The sequence below is a fragment of the Cebidichthys violaceus genome, unplaced genomic scaffold, assembly GCF_023349555.1.
Source record: "Cebidichthys violaceus isolate CVI_PGR_0920_01 unplaced genomic scaffold, fCebVio1.0.p SCAF_7, whole genome shotgun sequence".
In the NCBI taxonomy this organism is placed as follows: Eukaryota; Metazoa; Chordata; class Actinopteri; order Perciformes; family Stichaeidae; genus Cebidichthys; species Cebidichthys violaceus.
In genome coordinates, this window is record NW_027176927.1 from 4940946 (window position 1) to 4960459 (window position 19514).

At 38.3% G+C, this 19514-nt stretch overlaps 1 protein-coding gene across 3 annotated transcripts; it reads left to right on the plus strand.

Annotated features, from left to right (window-relative positions):
* The first annotated feature begins 290 nt into the window (after nt 1-290).
* ptpn6 (protein tyrosine phosphatase non-receptor type 6) lies at nt 291-17624 on the plus strand. 3 transcript variants are annotated; one of them, XM_068735668.1, is made up of 16 exons: nt 2049-2597; nt 2997-3022; nt 4646-4768; nt 6483-6677; nt 9875-10058; nt 11229-11345; nt 11764-11895; nt 12768-12864; nt 12986-13065; nt 13220-13366; nt 13664-13795; nt 13901-14055; nt 15318-15385; nt 15515-15666; nt 16017-16081; nt 17336-17624. In XM_068735668.1, the coding sequence occupies exons 2-16, from the start codon at nt 3015-3017 to the stop codon at nt 17430-17432; spliced, it is 1752 nt and encodes a 583-aa protein (XP_068591769.1). In that variant the 5' UTR covers nt 2049-2597; nt 2997-3014; the 3' UTR covers nt 17433-17624. The 3 variants fall into 3 exon arrangements, with proteins under 3 accessions (XP_068591768.1, XP_068591769.1, XP_068591770.1); XM_068735669.1 differs by having other exon boundaries at nt 3000-3022; XM_068735667.1 differs by lacking the exons at nt 2049-2597; nt 2997-3022 and adding an exon at nt 291-389.
* The last annotated feature ends 1890 nt before the right edge of the window (nt 17625-19514 follow it).

Genomic DNA, 19514 nt, shown 5'->3' on the forward strand with positions numbered 1-19514 from the left:
ATTTACACATAGAGGAGGTGGTGAGAGGAAGAGCAAGGGGAAAGAAGGGGACCGGAAAACAGGCCCATTTTCCTCTTGTAGATAGTTGGATAATTTAGAAAATTGGAGTAAATTACAGGGCGGGAGGATTGGCTGGGCTGGTAATGATGCCTAATAGTCTTATCATGAGAGAGAGGTTGGGCAAAAGTGGACATAGAAAGTAAGAATAAGGGGCGCTAACCTGAACTGTAACCTGACTCTCTGTGAGTTTTACTGTGTTTGGAAGGAGAGACGTACTTCACAGACAACAGCACAGAGGAGAGACTGGATTCAACCCATCACTTCCTGGTGCAGAAGAGCTCAGACTGCCAGTGAGTCCGCACTGCAAGCGTCCCTGAAATGTCTTGTAGGTGAGTGTCTCCTATTTTCCTAATCTAAAAACTTCCTGTGACGTGTATTTCAACTTTTTCAACTCTTGCCTTCAGTCTTTGTTATGTTTTGGTCTTTATTTGACTTGTGCTGCTGTAGTACTTACTACTGTCTAGTGGTACCAACTCGGCACCAAAGACACATTTGTTAATGATTGTCTGTTGGTATCTGTTTTGTTGCATCTCTAGAAACGGATAATAATATAGATTTAATTTAATATTTAATAAACTTTAACTATTGTTAAGATAAGTGTGTGATATGACTAAAATCCTCTATCACAGTATATTATATTGCAACACATCTATATATCATGATATAATACTTTTTCAGGGCGGGGGGGGTAAACCAAATGGGAATGTTAAAATCCAATAATGCCAAAAAACAGTCCTCTTCATTCACTTTCACCGTTGCCCACATGGATTAACACACCGATAAATATAATCGGGATAGCTGCCATGGTGGAAAGATTTCCGATGGTTGACAAATCCTAAAAGTTTCACGGCTTAAACCAGCCAAACAACTGTGTTCAAAACATTTTGGAGATGTGCAACCCAGATACCAGAAAATAGTGAAAAATGGTTTTCACTATTTCCAAGTGTCCAAGTGACATCCTTTAATTGTTGATATTTGGATAGAAATATATAAAAATGGAGAGAACAGCCCATCCTCAAGGAGAAAAATGAGGATTTATTGACTAATTGTGTCAACAGTGTTCATAATTTACACAGAGGAAGGGAAGGAACAGAACAGCATGTGCAGTAATTTCCTCTGAACAGATACAATTGGATACATTGCATGCAACAGTCGGATGCATGTGACATATTTGTTGTCTTTGTTGACACTCTGAGGCTGTGAGAAAGGAAAAAAAAGAAAGTGTGTGTGTCATTTGCCACATTGCTGCGTTTATCCTGCAGCCTGAGAAGTGACGCTCCGTTGTGTCAGAAGAGAACAGAAGCCAAACCAGCATCAACGGATAAACATAAGAATCTGCGAGGAGGATAATGCAAACTGCAATAGCTGGCGTTAACCACGACCAAAGACACCTGCAGCGTGTGTGTGTGTGTGTGTGTGTGTGTGTGTGTGTGTGTGTGTGTGTGTGTGTGTGTGTGTGTGGTGGGTGGGGCTACAGTATGCTGTATATATTGTATGTTTTCTTTTTGCTCAAACGCAGTGTTGTGGTCAGCTTTACATGTTTTTGTCCTACTTCTACACCCTTTCAAACCTCTTGTAGGTCAATATGATTTGCAAGTTAAATGTTTGTTCCACACACAGGTTGTAAAATGTTAGTATGTGTGTTTGTGACATTTGGTTAACAACCCTCCCTTATGGTGCAGTTTGTGTTGCATTATATGGAAACTGGTGTCTCTTGCAAGCCTCTACATGCATTTTGAGATACCAGGGGCAAAAATAAATAAAACGCATGGCTGACGGTGATCTGCTTCATGCCACTCAGCTGTAGTTTTTTGGGGTTCACAGTTGCAAATGGTTTACCAGCTGAAAGCAGCTCACACTCGCATACATACATGTGGAGGGGGGAAGGTTAAACTGCAAATAAGGAAGTGTTCTTTCACTCTGACCTTTGTCAGTGACACACACACACACACACACACACACACACATACACACACACACACACACACCTACCTACACACCTGGAAGTAAAGAACAGCAGACAGGTGGGCAGGCAGAGGGAAAAAGCTCTGTAATGTCTGACTGAGAGACAGTGTGTGGGCTTTTTCACAAGAGGCTCAAACTTTGTATTTTGTGGATTGTTTATTTCTGTAACAAAGATGGAATTACTGGACAGGCACTCGCTCATGATCCACCTGTGAATGGAACAGTTTGTATCATCCTTTGTGCTTTCTTCGTCGAGATCTGCACAGAAAACTAAACGATGGGGCATCAGAGAGCAAGTTTTCAGAGTTCAAACCTACTTTGCTATTTATGATGTGTTTTTGTTGTGGTCGTCTATATTAACACAAAAAAAACGACGCCTCTATCTGTTGGAGGAATTCAGGCCTGTCAGCTATTTTGGTTCCTGTCTTGCTTTCACTATTTTGTGAAAGGAGATGTAAAAAGGAAGGAAGGGGAGAGCGAGAGAGAGAACGACGCAGAGAGGAGGGGAGAGAGACGAATACAGTCCAGGCGTCTCGGCGAGTGTCAGTTGTTTTCAGAGGACGCTGAGAAGAGTAAGTGTTCACCTGCTTTCCTATTGGGACGGAGAGGGGTTGGATAGGAAAGAGGACTGAGTGGAGGGAAGCGTAGAAGGAGAGGAGGAGGAGAGCATGGGTAGTTTGAGGGTTGTTTTGTGAGTGTGGTGTGATACAGAGAGATAGAGTTGATATGTGTGGTATTTTATAAGTGTCAGATAGTGTAGAGTATGTGTTTAAAAGAGCAAAAAGCATGAGAATGAAAGTTTTCTTCTGTTTAGTGTGCTGCTGTGTAGTGAGGAAGTATTGAGGAACTGGGTGTTTCTTTATAGAGTTAGAGATAAAAATAGATAAATACAGTGCTTACACTTGTGAGGCTGCACATGTGCAGGTACAAGTGACTCTCTCACCTATCACTCTCCTTCTCTTTGGTCCCAGAAGAAGCGAAGAGGCAACATGGTTCGGTGAGTCAAGCCACCCCCCGCCGCCAAACGATATAATGCTCCGTTAGTCGGCTCTGGTTGTGTTCTCTGTGCTTCGTGCAAGCCGTGATGACAACTTCTCTGTTTCCATTCCTCCTTCTCTTTCTTTCCCCAGCTGTCGACCCGTCCTGCTCTGTTCCTCTATCATGTGATTTCTGATGCATTGTGTGTTGCTCAGTGTCTGTTTGCCTAAAGAAAATGTGTCATAAAGGATGTTTTAGTTCAGTGGTTGAGTGAGAAATACTTTTCTTGTATCCTGAAGATTGAAGCTCTTTAAAGGTTCTTTACAATGTTCCCTTTAACTTGAGTTGATGGGTCTTTTCCTTCTGTGATTGTGTTCTCTTTAACCCACTTGCTGTATAAAAGTTTTTTTTTGATAACCCAAAGCTGAAGGGAAAACACATATTCAAGTGCAAACACTATCTGATTGTGCATGCACAGGGCTACCCACTTTTAAAAGTTGTATTCTGCAACATTACAAGCTTTATTTTGTACGTTTTAACCCTGAAACTGTGAGGAAAACTTGAAATGTTTTAACAATTAAGTAAAAGAGGCAGGTTCAGTTTCAAGAAAGCTATTGAAATGAGAATTGAACATTTTGGTGTCTCCTTCGAATATCAAGCCAGACTATAAAAAAAAACCCAAGTCTTTCATTTTTTTACTGTGTTAGCTTGGAGGCTGTTAGCCAAACTTGACCTAAACAGGCCTTTTCTACCCTCAAAGAGCTCCAGGAAATGATGAAATGGTAGGTATTTGGTCCGAGCTGTTGCAATGATGTTACATTGAGTAACTGAAGTCCCCAGTCTTGTTGATAGGCTTTCAAGCCAGAGCTCTACCAGATTGTTCGGGTTATAGTAGTGCAGATGTATGGTATGTTATCGCAGTATTGTATTCTGAAAAGGGGTTCTTAATTGAGCCAGTGGTAAAGATGTTGATTAAGCTGTTAAAATATCGGTTAAAACCCTTTTTTTTTTCTGATTTACTGGTTTATTCCGGTCTGTAGTCGGAGCTGCGTTTTCTATAGAATGACAAAAAAAGAATACAGTTTTAATAATGACTGATAAAGACGATAGAAACTGGACTGGGAATGAAACAATATGAATATCAGTTATGTTCCCCATTAATAAATGAATCGTTTCATCTGAAACATAAAATATTGCCAAATGGTTATGTGTCAGTGAAACATAAAAGGAAATATTTACATCTGCAAGACTTTAATCAGCAAATAATTTGTAATTCTATAAGAATTATATATTCTCTGTCAATTGACTGGAAGAATTACGGGTTAATGATTTTATAACTAGACAAGACTGTGCTGAAACTAGTGGAGATTTATTAATAAACCAGCTAAAATTAGATTTCTAGAAAAAGACTGAATTTGTTTGTATATTAATTTAGTATTTTCTCTATAAAATAACCTTGTGCTCATTGTGTTCCAATACAGAACTTTGTGAGGAAATAAAACTGTGTTAATGTGGATTTTTGTGTTAATAATGGCGTACGTGTTAATGTTTATCAGATACAAGACGGATCTTTGTGTGTTTTAAGTGCATTTATAAATACTGAGTATATATTTTTACTTTGGATACATGTGTGTTGATGCAGGTGGTTCCACAGAGACATCACAGGCCTGGATGCCGAGGATCGGCTGAAGACCCGAGGCATTCATGGCAGCTTTTTGGCTCGACCCAGCAAGAAAAACGTAGGAGATTTCTCCCTGTCTGTCAGGTAATAAAGTCTAATTTCTCTTTTACATTTCTATCTCCACAGCTGAGAAGAAACCTTACTTTCCTATCCTTTAAAATTGTGCCTTAAGCTCGACCATGTGTATCCTCCACTTAGCAAACCTTCAAGAACAAAAACAACAAATAATTGTGTTATTATAGAACCTGGTCGATTGCTGCATAACATGTATACTGCAGTTAAGGAGACACTGGACTCTTACCTTTACTGCTTTTTTATTTACCCACTAAAGTAATCTGCCGCCTAGTTAAAAAACTGTTGCACAACTATGATGTGCTGGACATGAGAATATTCTTACTCTGTGTAGATGGAAACTTTTCCCTGCACTTTTTAGGTACGATAAAATCATACCTTGCATTTATAAACGTGTCAGTGCAGATTATTATTGACGCTTTTATTACTTATCCAGTTCTAAGATTGAGTTGATGTGGTTGTTCAAGTAAGATTAAAATATGTTTACAAATGAATAAAAATAATTTGTGCCATTTTAATGGACATTACTTAAAAATGCTAATAGAATTCTAACAGAATAAAGATAATGTTCATTACTAAAAATAACCACATATCAAATCAATTGATTCACATACAGTTAAATGTGGTAAACGAAATAACACGTGACACACAGTGAGTAGCTCTAAATCAACATTTGCTCATTGACTGATAACATGTTTGTTCATGAGGTTTAATTGATGTAATGATGTTTAACATCTGGTTGTATACCGATCACAGTACTGCAGTCTGTATGTCAAAGAGGTAAATATTTAGATTTTTAAAATATATTTAATCTGTACTGATGCAGTTATGTTAAGCTGAGTAACTCAAGAGTTTTTCACAGAGATATTTGGGTTTACACAGTATAATGTGAGAATTGCTGTTCCTGTGTTAATATTTCTGTTCGGGACTTTAAGGAAAGCCGCAGCGTAGCTGATGATTGGGTAACCTCAATAACTCTGAATACTTGAACATATCAGATCATTAAGTTATTGATCACAGTGCAGCAGTCTGTAGTTGTAAGAAGCTAAATATTTAAATTAAATTGCATATTTTCTGAATTATTGACCACATCAGTGAATATACAACACTAACTAACACATCAGGGCTTTTCTGTTTTTGAGAAGTTTTTACATGTTCTCATTTTCACGAGTTCCTCTTGCATCCCAAAAACAAATGTATCAGGTGGACTGGAGCCTTTAAACTGCATGAATGTGATGTGTGTGAAATGACATTGGCATTGACATTTCTCCAAATCTAATTATTTACCAAAAAACTACATACATTAAAACTTAGATTCCTGGTCTTAACTAACGAGAGGAATCTCCAAATTCTAATTATTATTATTATTATTATTAGGCAGCCAGAGAACTACAGTATCACCTGCAGTCTTTGCATGATGATAGTGAACACAGAGTGCAAATACTGAAAGTTCAAATGTACATGTCATATATTAACATAGATACTATATACAGAACATACTGTATAAAGTACATATACAGTAGTACAATGTGTGATCTGATTTGTGGCCAAGCACCAAATCATTTCTAGTCATTTTGATTGTTGTTGAAGAATTATTATTGTGCAGTTTTAACTTTCACACTTAAATCTCCTGAGAAGAGATGTTTTCTTTTCTGTCATCAAGAAGTTTTTTGTCAAGGAAAAAACGTTGACGTTCGACGTATACCCAACTGTTTTATCCCCTCAGGGTGGGCGAGCTGGTGACCCACATCCGGATCCAGAACACAGGAGACTACTACGACCTGTATGGCGGGGAGAAGTTTGCCACCCTGTCAGAGCTGGTGGAGTACTACACGGCTGAGAACGGCATCCTACAGGACAAGGACGGCACCGTCATCGAGCTCAAATACCCTCTCAACTGCTCTGACCCCACCACGGAGAGGTCTGTGCATGTTTACTTCCCACTGTTGAACCCCCTTTGGGTTAATGTGGCCCACAGTCACCGGCTTCTCTGAGCTGCCTCCACATTCAATCTCGGGTTAAGTGTTATAGTGATTGGTTTGGTGGTTAATTTAATAATAGTCAACCGTGACAAGCATTATTTCCTTCAACAGTTGTTGATTAACTGAGGATGATTAGTGTCCTTTGTAGGTTTGATATTCCATGAGGTTTAAATATTTTTCTCTGGGGTGAAGGTATTTTACTTGAAGCCTCTGAAGCTTTTGAATGATACATTTTGGTTTGATTGCATCTTTGTCGGAATGTAAGTCAGTGAAAATAACACCCACACTGCAGACAAAAAGAGCCCACAGCTGTTGAGACTTCATTCCTACATCTGCCTCGCTGCTGCAGCTATTGGATCATGATCAGGTCGACATTATCAGAGGTGGTGAAACATACACATACTCAAGTTCATTACTTATGCACAATTGGTCATCAGACTGTATACATAAACTCTGATGCATTCCTGTTAAAACAATTGTGTAAGTCAAGTTTTTTTTTAAACTAAAGACTTATACAATGCTCTCCATGGAATCATAAGTGGTGTCTGATAAGTTAAGTTACCTAAAATTACATCTTCTATTTCTCCCTTATTGAAAAATCCCAAATCTAGTAATTTAACTTATTTGGGTTAACTTTTTCCAGCACATAAAGAATATAATGCAACACAAAATCATTGAAATACAGAACAAACACATGAAACTAGCTAAAACTGATAAAGTTGTACCAACAAATAAATTAATACAACAAAAAACAGCAGCATATTTTCAATAAAAAAATATGTTGGAAAATAATGTTACTATTTTGTTTCCTTCTTTATGTAAATTGAAAAATTAGACCAAAGTTCATTAAAATTTCATTAGTGATTATTTGTCCTTGCAATCAGTGATTCAAAGGCTTTGTGCAACTGATGTTAGAGATCATCGATAAATTGAAAACAAACCTGCAAAATCTATTCAATTCAATTCAATTCAATTCTATTCAATTCTAACTCATGATTGGATATAACCTGTGATCAGAGAGACCAGTTTATGCAACCACGGGAATCTTTTTGCTTTTTATATCAATGCGTTTTCTGAATCCATCGGCTGTAGTTACTGGTTGCTTTGCAGATTAAGATTTTACATTCAACATTAGATAAACTAGTAAAACATATTCTGTTGCTGGGAAGACTCGTGTATCTCTATTATGTTAAACTTCACAGAAACAGCCTTGCTGTTTTTGACACTGTTTAAAGTAGTTCTAGAAAACCTTTTCAGTATAAAGGCTTCTGTTATTCATCAAATAGTCTGGAAGCATTACAATTCCCAGAACAGAATATAGACATTTTTTACTCAACAATGTAGTTTTGATTAAGACTTTAATTTGACCTAAAATTTAAATAAAGGGCTTGTATTTGCAACGATGCATATTGCTGTTGTAGTATTGCTACTTTATTAACTTTTCTTTTTACTGTTAGTAGCTGTCATTAACTTGCAAGTATCTCTGTTTGCTAAATATAGCTGTTAAATCATTTTACAGGTATTTTTTAACGTCTGTGTTTGCATGCAAAGCCGACCACATCAAAGACTCTGCCAGGTTTCTGCCATAAACAAGATGCAAATGTCATTCTGTTCACTGTTTGTCAAATGCACGTAAGAAAAAAAGAATTAAAATTAGAGTTTTTATCCTAATTTGCTGGAGGTGGTGATTGGTTGTTGATGGAGCTTTCTTCCAGCTTGAAACATTGTGCAAATGTTGTCCTCTTAAAGTAGGTTAATATCCAACTAGTATAAACTCATACAGTTGCACTCCTTTTATGAGTCAAGGAGGACACTACTTTCTATGGTGTGTGTGTGTGTGACTTTGTACTTCACCCTAGCTGGAAGCTCTGCCCTCTGCCCCCCCTCGTCCTTCTCTTTCTGTCAGTTGTCTAACTTCCCTTTTGTTGCTGCGGTTGGAAACTTTAGGTTTTGACACAATTTTTAAAGCAATGGCCAGACCTTACGTGTCTTCCTCTATTGCACACTCCATCATGTTCTTGCTCGCTTGCTGTCTTCCTCATCTCACCCAATCTCTATCTCTCATCTCTAAGCGTGATTGCACACACCTCAGCAGGTCACCCGTTATGTTAGTTCTCATGTATCGAGCACTGGCGGCTTATATATTCTCAGAAAAGAAGATAAATATGGTCGGGCCATTACGTTGTTGGCATTAATCACGGTTATAGGTAGAAGAAACCTGGCGGACATGTTTGCATGTTAGTCTACTGTCGTCCTCTCTACAGTACTTCATCAACTATTCCCCTGGACAGGCTGCAGCTTCTGCAAAATTGTACGGACACCACTTTTTTTTGCTGCAGGTGCTTCATGCAACCTGCTGTAATTAAAAACCACAGTAATTTCAGTTTCTGTAGATGTGTACACTGTAATTTGATGAGTTAGTCAAAGAACTGAATCATTAAAACTTGTGCAAAAAGGCATAAAGAGAGCAGACGCAGGGAGGGGAGGTGTGTGCACGGGGGGTATCTGTGGTTTTGGGGGGGGGGGGGGAGGCTATAAATACTTTGTCCTCTTCAGCCATGAAATCTGTCATCAGAAATTTTCCGACCGCAAAGCAGGAAGTTTAGAAGAAGAAATCGAGATCAGTGCCTAAAATTAAGTCACAACCCAACAGGGCCGAGTGTGCCTTCACTAACTCACACACGCTGCACAAAAACACACACACACACGGTGGTGGACAGAAATATAACCCGCCTGTTACAACAACATCTGTACATGCTGTTTTTAACAATGCACCTGATTCTGTTGCGGCTTTCTATTTCTACTCACTGTATAGTGAGCTCAGGAGTCTAGTGTACCACATCAGTGAATGTCTGACAACCGCTTAGCCTTGAATAGACTTATACATGTAATTCACAGTCACAGCACTAACGGTGCTCTGCTCACATAAGGCAGAGCAGCTTGTTTAATTGCTGCGTGCAAAATGTCGAGCTTAAAGAACATTTTCTCAAGAATTTGCAATTAGAAGTAAACTAACTGCATGAGACAGAAGGTGTAGCAGTGAACAAGCCACAAACAAACTCAAATGTAGCTCAGGGAATATCTTTTAGAAATGTGCACACAATCTAAACGTTCAGTGCCTTTTTTTTCCTCTCAGGTGGTACCACGGCCACCTGTCTGGGCCCAATGCAGAGAAGCTGCTCTGTGCTCGAGAGGAGTCCGGGACCTTCCTGGTCAGAGAGTCGCTGTCCAAACCTGGAGACTTTGTCCTGTCGGTTCTGACGGACGAGATGGGCAAAACTGGAGGAAAGAGGGTCTCCCACATCAAGATTATGTGTCAGGTGGGCGTTTGTCTTTGTGTTTTTATGTGTGTTTTTATGTGTGTGTGTTTGTGTGTGTGTTTGTGTGTGTGTGTGTGTGTGTGTGTGTGTGTGTGTGTGTGTGTGTGTGTGTGTTTCAGTGCGTGACCATGGTACCACTATTGGTGCATGAAACTAGAGTTTGTTCTTGGTCAGTCTTCTGCTTTGAATATACAGAATTAGGAGTCCCTGAAACAGATTCACATCATGTAGAATATGTTGGGGGTATTCCCACAGTTGTGTAATGCACTTTGAAATAGGTTTAAAGTCTGATTTTCCCCAGCTTAGGCAATAAAAGACTGTTGCTCATATTTCAACTCTGCAATTGGTCATAAATGTCAGGCACAGTTTTACTTAAGATGTTTCCCAACAGTTGTTTTCACAAAAGAACTGCGTAAAAATGATACGTGAAACCAAAAACTGTATCCTGGTGTTTATACACTCATTGTAAACAGCTGCTAGTGATATTCACCGTATAGCAACAGTTCACACCGCCGTCCTCTCAAACTCATTTTCATAGATTGTGTCTTTCCGTCATCACCAGGGCTTTTGCATTTTATTTTTAGCAGTGGTTCACCTCATATAGAAAACTCTGTCCATGCCTCATTCAAATGAAAGCCTTGTTTTTATGCACCACTGAGGTGCAAAAGATTAATGCAAGATTAGTGAAAGGGTCACATTGGCCTTTTCATGAACACGTGGCAGATTAGGTCAGTTTCTTGACGGTACTCGGCTCAAAGGAGCCTGTTAACTGCTGCTTGTACCAGTGAAAAGGCTACATCAGTATACATTTCTGTGTTTTACACAAAATAAATTAATTTAAGTTATTCTATTCAAGTGTTGGAAAGCAATCAACCATAAAACAGCCTTTTGTACATAATATACTTTGAGTCTTTGTTCCAAAAAGACTACTCTTTTATGTTGTTTTCTTTAATTCTATTATTTTCCATTTTGATTAGAGGACATGTACAAATGATTGTGTTAACACAATTACTTGTTCACCATCTTTTATTAAAGTGCCCTTGTTTTAATTTTGATTCTTCTCTCTTGCAACTTTATGCTTTATTTTTACTCCAGATAATTTGGCACAACCTCACTGTTTGTGTGTTTATCCAGACTGATGAGTTGTATGTTTTTGTATTTTGTGTTCAGAATGACAGGTATACAGTGGGGGGTTCAGAGTTGTTCGACACGCTGACAGACCTGGTGGATTACTACAAACGCAAAGGCATCGAGGAGGTCTCTGGGAACTGGGTGCATCTCAAACAGGTGAACCCAACTGTTTCACATCAAAATGATATAGATCAAATCATTTGTAACATGTCTGATTTATCTTCAACAAGTTGAATGTCAGTGAGCTGTGAAAAAACAGAAACAGGTCTTTCTGAATAATTATAGAAGATGAACAGCACGGCCCACAGATAGGAAATATTACTCACAGCTTGGTCTTAATGTGACCTTACCGACTGATGTTGTGTAATGCGTTGAATTGGCTCGTATTTTCTTTCATATCTATAATAAGATTTTTTTCTCTCTTTTTCTCTCTCTCTCTCTCTCTCTCTGTCTCTCTCTCTCTCTGTCTCTCTCTCTCTCTCTGTCTCTCTCTCTGTCTCTCTCTCTCTCTCTCTCGCTCTCTCTCTCTCTCTCTCTCTCTCTCTCACACACACCCTTCCTCTGTCCTATACAGCCATACTACTCCACCAGAGTGAATGCAGCAGACATCGACAGCAGAGTGAGACAGCTGGATTTGACCACACAGCAGCAGCAGGAGGAGGGCGAGGGAGAGAAGAGCAAGGCGGGCTTCTGGGAGGAGTTTGACGTAAGATCTGACCCGGCCTCATTTATGTTTATGTTACCGTAACTGTTTCTTATCATGACACTTTTATGAAAGAACCACAGGGTTTTCCTAAAGTGAAAAGAAGTCAATTATACATCAGTGATCTTATTACAAATGATCTCAAGACTCCCTTACTGTGCGGCAGAACTAGACGTATTATACTACCATCCTGTGGTCCCAATGCCATATTACATGATAACTCGTAGCAGGATTTGAATATGTAGTCTACTGGAAGAGTGACCATTTTCCTTTAACTGAAAACACTCACTAACACAAAAAAACACACTTTACTTTTGAGTGACATGAAATGGAAAAGCTACTTTAAAAAGGTAATTTAAATCAAATAGATTCCAGGTGGTGGTGGCTTAGGCTGCATCTGATGAATAGTTCCATTACTGGCTTATCTGATGATTAGTTCCTCAATTGTTTGGTCCATAAAATGTCAGAAAATTGGGAAAAATGTTAATCACAATGTCCCAGAGCCCAAGGGGACATCTTTAAATTGCTCATTTTGTCCTGCAATTGCCCACAACCCAAAGACATTCAATTAATTATATAAAATGTATCAGAGGAAAAGAAACAAATCCTCACAATCAGGAAGTTGGAATTTGGGAACATTTGGCATTTTTCAAAAAACAAATGATTGATTAATTGGCTCCAGTTTCAAGTTTTATCAGTAGTTTCACTACAACGTCAAAGTTTGATTGACTTTTTGTAATGAAATACTGTTAAATTACTTGTTACATCAAAAACTGTACACTGTCACTATTAGTTTATAACACCTTCTGTTAAATATTAGTATGTAGTATGAATTTGGGACACAGAAAGTATCACTGTCATCTCTCTCCTAAAAGGCTCTTCAAAAGTTTGAGGCAAAGGTGAAAAAGAGCAGAGAGGAGGGCCAGAGGCCTGAAAATAAGAGCAAAAACAGATACAAGAATATTCTTCCCTGTGAGTTTTTAAATCCTCTCTTCTAACAACACATCTTACAATACATTTTGACACTATTGACATTAACCAAATGTTCTTGTTCTCCTACCGTTTTTTCACTCTGTCCACTTGTTCTCACAAGTCAATGACACCAGAGTCACCCTGCAGGAGAGGGATCCTGATGCTGTGGGTTCAGATTACATCAACGCCAACTACGTGAGAGTAAGTCTCCAAAGTCTCTGTGTCCTCGTAGTACCAACTACACAAGAGGACAAAAACACGACATAGAAAACTGTCAGATATTCTCTTCTTTTAGTTTTTTGAGGTTGATGTTTGTTTATTGAGCAGCGTTCAGTGGTTCCTTGTGTGTTTGTAGAACAACCTGTGGGAGTCCGGAGATCAGAAAGTTTACATCGCCACCCAGGGGTGCCTGGCAACAACTGTCAACGATTTCTGGCAGATGGTCTGGCAGGAGAACACGAGGGTGATCGTGATGACAACAAGAGAGGTCGAGAAAGGCCGGGTCAGTTTCAAAACGTGAAAGTAGCTTTGGGCTTTAAGTGTGTGCTTGTTTCTTCTTGAAATTACTGAAAGCATGAAAAAGGGGTTGACTGGTGAACTTAGTGATCATATTAATATACAGAAAGTACCATAGATTTGAAAAAAATTATATACTTTTAAGTTCGAGGGGTTCAAATCCAAAGGTCAAATGAAAATATGCAAATTATTATAAATAATATAAGACAAACATAAACTTTAAAAAAAGCTGCAAAGTTTTCTTGCAGATAAAGTTAGAATTTACTTGATTTATTTTGTACAGAATAAATGTGTGCCATACTGGCCCGAGCAGCAGCGCTCCAAGGACGTGGGTCCGTACGTGGTGACCTGTAATTCAGAGAAAGAAGCTGCTGATTACAAAATCCGAGTTTTGGAGATTGCTCCTGTGGACCAGGTAACCCCTAAACTCCACCCTCCGACCTCACTCATCGCTGTATATGTGCTACGCTGATATAAAGGATTTTATCATCTTAATCCCATAATTTTGTCTCGTTCCCAGCCAAATCAGTCTCGTACCATCTGGCACTACCAGTACATGAGCTGGCCTGACCACGGCGTCCCTCTGGAGCCAGGTGGTGTCCTGAGCTTCCTCAGTCAAGTGAACTCTAAACAGGCTGACTATCCTGATGCTGGACCCATGATCATCCACTGCAGGTACTAGACAGCTGGAGAGCCGAACGCCTCATGGTGCTCAGTGTTGAGCACAGTGTTGTGCACACCTGCATGAAACCTGCATCAAAGCAAAACTCTTGCTGTGGAGGTAGATGATTCATTAGAGCATAGATTGCAATAGCAGGGCAGCAGCTAATAATTATTTGCACTGATTCATTTGTTGAACATTTTTCGAAACACTGATTAATCATTTAGTCTATAAAAAAGGAGAAAAAAAGTCCCCATTTCAATTTCCAAGAGATGACATCTTCAGATGTCACATTTGTCCTACAGCTAAAACCCAAATGCACCGGTACACATGTTTGTTTATGTTGATTCTATGTTAATGAGGCTGCTGTACTCTCACTGCACATATTATTTGCACTATTATTATGACTACTGGAGTATCATACGTGTGCAATTTGTTGGTTGGTGGCAGTCTGCGCATGTACTTTATGTACGCACTATGTCATTTTGTAAATTTCCTTCAGTTTGTAAGACATAATGATGCATTTGGAGATTTGAGGGTTTTGCAGGACAACACCATGTGTTTCCCAAATGGAGGTTTTGCCAAATGGCTACGTGTCAGGGAGATCGTAAATCCTCAAACTTTAAAAGTGGAAGACATCTGTTCTGGTGTAATGTTGTGAAAAACGTCACAGCACTAAGTTTGTCTTAAGTTGGGTGATAACAGTTAGAGGTTTTGCGATTAAAATGATTATATATTTAGGATTAAGATTAGTTGTAGCTGAACAAAAGGTTTTGAGTCAACTGACAGTTTATCCTAATGGAATTTCCCCCGTGTGATGTGGCTGATACTGAGGCCGCTTGTACTATTTTAAAACTTGTTGTTTAAATGATTATATGACTCTTGCGTAAGTATTTTGGTATGTAAGCATGTTCACAAAGCTGCACAGCATGTAATAAGATGTCCAATACATTCTTTTACCACAACTGTTCCCAACACGACACGACCCTTAAATCCCATCAGGCTCAGCTGTATTTTGTGTTTTGTGCTATTTATCAAATATTAGCATGTTGGAATGCTAAACTAAGATGATGAACATGGTAAACATTACACCTGCTAAACATCAACATGTTAGCTTTGTCATTTGAGCATGCAAGCGTATATGTAGCATGCAGTACAGCCTCACAGAGCAGATGGCATGGCTGCAGACTTTTAGTTTTGTTAGTCGAGGTAATGATGTTCAGTCTTGTTTGATTGATGGAAAGATTAACTTTGTTTCTTCTGTGAATTTCTGCAGTGCTGGAATTGGTCGAACAGGCACGATCGTTGTGATCGACATGATCCTTGAGACCATTGACACGATAGGTAACTTTTTTTAAATGAAATCAGCTCTCAAGATATGTATTGAGCAAAAACAAAACCATTTAAAATGCACAGTTTATTTTCCTTTTTTTATACTGCCTCCATCCAATGCTCTTATATCTCACACTTTAGGTCTGGACTGTGATGTTGACATTCCGAAATACATCCAGATGGTGCGAGAGCAGCGCTCTGGGATGGTGCAGACAGAAGCGCAGTACAAGTTCATCTACCTGTCTGTATCTGAGTACATACAGACCACCAAGGCCAAAGACTGTGCCTCCATGGTGAGCAGCAGGGCAGGACAAATCCAAGAAGAGTATAAAGGAATTAGTCTTTTCTTGTGGGTGAAATATAGATTGGTATAGGAAAAATAGGAAAAACATTTCAAGAAAAGACAACAGAGATATGTATGTCAATAGGCCTTTGACCTTTTGGCTGCTGATTTGAACACCACAGACGACTAGCTCAATGTCAGCAGAATGATATGTTATCAGAGAGTGGCTTGTGAAAGATGGACGTTGACCCAGAGACAGAAAACAATCAACTGCAACAAAAAAACAAAACAGTTGCATGACCTCTAATCTGTTTTTAAATAATCCTCAAGTCATATCGGAAATATCTCTCTCTTCCCCAGGAAACCGACACGGAGTATGGAAATCTGCAACTTAAACACCCACCAGCGAGCAGGAAGGCCTCAAAGTGAGTGAGCGTGTGTCTGTCTATGAAAGAGAGAAAAAAAAGTGTGTGTGAGAATTGGATGTCGGTAATACATTTACACTGCTCCTCTAAATCTCACACTGCCGTCCAACTTCAAAAACACCGTCTTCAGCCTTATGTCAGCAGAGAGTCTAATCTAGAAGAGAGAAGGAGTTGTGGGTGGAGGGAGGATGCATTGTAGGCTGAACTCCACCTCAGTTTCATTGTTTTTTATCTTAGGGACTGCATTGCAGAGAATTATTCAGTTTTAAAATATTATTTTCTTTAAAAAAATCACTGTTTGTTGTCAAGCTTTAATCTCTGGAATACTGAAACAAACGACAAGAAACAAAGCTGGGAAATGAATCCTTGTTTAAAAGCTGATTAATGTATAAACTATAGAGCCTTTTTCCACAGTGCACCAAAGTACCAGTATGTACCAGTACCATGCTCTTAACAAGGAGCCTACAAAGCAGTGGTAAGTCAGTCCACCACATTGGTGCAGACTGAAATGTCTCAACAACTATTGGATGGATTGCTATGAAAGTTTGGTGATCCCCTGAATGTTTAACCACAGCGTTATCATTATTTCTCTGTGGGCATTAAAGCAGTGCTATTGGATGGTAACTGCACTTCCATAAAGGTGAATGATTCACAAGATCAAAATGGAAGCAACAGCTGCAAAGATATTCTGAATGTTAGTCTGTATGGCCTCAAGTTCCAAAAAAAGACTGGATCCTACAATTCCCATAGTGCAACTTGAAACATATGCAATCATGTTATTTGTTCAAACTTTAGAAAGTCCCCTCCAGAGTAACAGAAAACATTACACAACTGGTTGAACTCCTCATGACGAGTTAACTGAACCTCATGTGTGAAAATGTCAACAGAAGTAAACGAGAGGTTTTTTGTGACCTCTAAGGCCGGACACCACTATGAACTGAGTTCTGTTCTAATTAACCAATTAGGGAAGAAATAAAACAGCCCACAACACTGAACAATTCAGTCCAGAACACCGTAAACTTTGACCCACTTGGAGCTCTGAATAGTTGGCTGCCAGCTTTGAGTGATTGATTCATGGTTGGTTTGGTCTGTTTAAATAGTTCTAATGCAGCAATTCTCTCTTCATTAACCTCTCAAGCATCTTCCATTCACTTCTAACAAAGCTGTGTCTAATCAGTGTTGGCTGGTTTATAAAAATATATTGGATTAAATCTGATGCAATCACTTCCCCATTTTTTCTTTGACTATTTCCAGAAACAAGGAGGACGTTTACGAGAATCTGTCAAAAGGAAAAAAAGATGTGAAGAAGCCAAAGTCAGACAAGAAAAGTGGCTCCGTGAGGAAAAGATAGAAGAAAGTTTTTTATCAAAGTACTTCATGTTGTTATATTTATGCAGGCACTCTTTTGTTAAAGAATTTGTATTTTAGTGGAGACAAAATAAAATGTGTGAAATTAGAGACAAGATAACCGGTTGACATCTGATGTGTCACATGAATTGTTGGTTAAAGCGTTTGTTGAGAATAAAGTCAGAACATGTGTGAACACTTTGTTCTGTCATTTTCTTTCTTTAAATTTCAGTAATTTGAACAAACACATAGTATTTGTGGTGTGTAAATATTTCATCACTTTAGGTTAATAAAATATTTTTTTTTAATTTGTTTTATATTTAGATGCAATTGAAAAAAACAGAAGTGCATCAAGAGCAAGATGTATGTTTATAATTTGTCGTTTAGAGAAGCAAAATGCTTTTAGCTCTTCTTCCGGCATTTCGATGATAACACAGACAGATGTTTGATTTTATTTACTTTTACTGTCATCTTCTGTTCTTTACAAAAATGGATTTTTGGGAACTCCATCTGCTGCTGGACATATATGAATATGAATATACTACATCAGTGATGTGGAGGCAAATATGTTAAATCATTGGCAAACATTAAAGTGCTAGATATCAAACTGATACATTACATTTTTGGAGTAGCCTGTTGTTTATCAAGCCAAAAAATACAGAATGGACCTTTATTAACCATACAGTACTGGGAAATTGGGTGGTGCAGTATTTTTAGGCATCACGTGTGTGTTCCTAAATCTGAAATAAAACGTTGCCTCTTCTCTGGACACAACCCAGTGGTGGAAAGTAACTAAGTACATTTACTCAAGTACTGTACTTAAGTACAGTTTTGACTGTTACCGTTTTTGAGGTTCTTTGTACTTTGACTCCAGTCCACAACAAATCAGAGGTAAAAAAAATAGTACTTTCTACTCCACATTTACTTGATACCTTCAGTTACTTTGTAGATTCAGATTAAGAATAAAAAATATGATGAAAAAATAAATTATGATGTATTATTTTGGGTTAAGACTTTCACAAGCTACCCGCCAGTATATGTAGTGACAAATAAGCCCCACCAGCTGCAACATTAAGTAATGAACACATTAATGTAACAATAATATACATTATTCTGAAATGGTCTACATAATCTGTATTTTTACTTTTGTACTTTAAGTACATTTTAATGCCAATACTTTTGCACTTGAGTGCTTGACTTTTATTCTACACAGTGTGTGAGATAACCCCACTGGGCCTGTTAACAGAGATGGGCAGTATTTCTATTACTTGTATTTGAGATACGTATTTCAATTACTTTTGAGTATTTTATAATTTGTATTTGATAGGGCCGATAAAAAATCGAACGTAATTTGTAACAAAATACTTTAGAGTGGAGTAATTTTGTATTTAAAATACTCAAAATACTTTCTCCACAAATCAAAAAACAGTTCAGAGTTCAGTCTTCAGATCTTCAAGTTCAACAGATTATGAGTGTGACAGATGTCAACTAGCTTGATGTATAATTTATGTCTGGGTCTGGCTTCATAGCCTATTGTATATACATGGTGATGGTTATAATATCAAGCTAACGATCAATGCTAACATGCTAATGCATGCTGTCTAGGCTAGTGCATAGCCAGTGTTTAGCAAGTTAGCTTATCAGTGGAGTAGCTAGCTATAGGAAGAGGGAGGTTGGGAGCTTGTATGTTCATGATAACCTTATCAAAAGACGTCTGACCATCTAATCTTGCACTGTATTACAAGTTATGCTGTATCTTCTCAATGTGAATGTCATAATGCCATATCAATTACTGGCAGATGATATAGTTCACAGTTAGCCAGGCTATGACAGTAGATGTCCATTTGTTAAAAAAAACCCCAAAAAAACATGAAATATCAAATTTATTTTATTTAAAAGGCATATTATGAAAGTATTCTCTTAGTTTTATTATTTCACACATTCTGCATGTCTCAGTACAGTCATTTATTTAGGCTCTTTACCTGTGTACAACTGGTTTTAATTCTATATTTTGCTTTTATAGTATACATAGGCCTAATGTGTGATGCTATTCATATGTGATGAATATTTTCTTGTTGATACAAAA

Coding starts and splice junctions, on each gene's coding strand:
- ptpn6 (XM_068735667.1), top strand. Junction 6,678..9,874: donor TCTGACCCCACCACGGAGAG/GTCTGTGCATGT, acceptor TTTTCCTCTCAG/GTGGTACCACGGCCACCTGT. Junction 13,796..13,900: donor AGATTGCTCCTGTGGACCAG/GTAACCCCTAAA, acceptor TCTCGTTCCCAG/CCAAATCAGTCTCGTACCAT.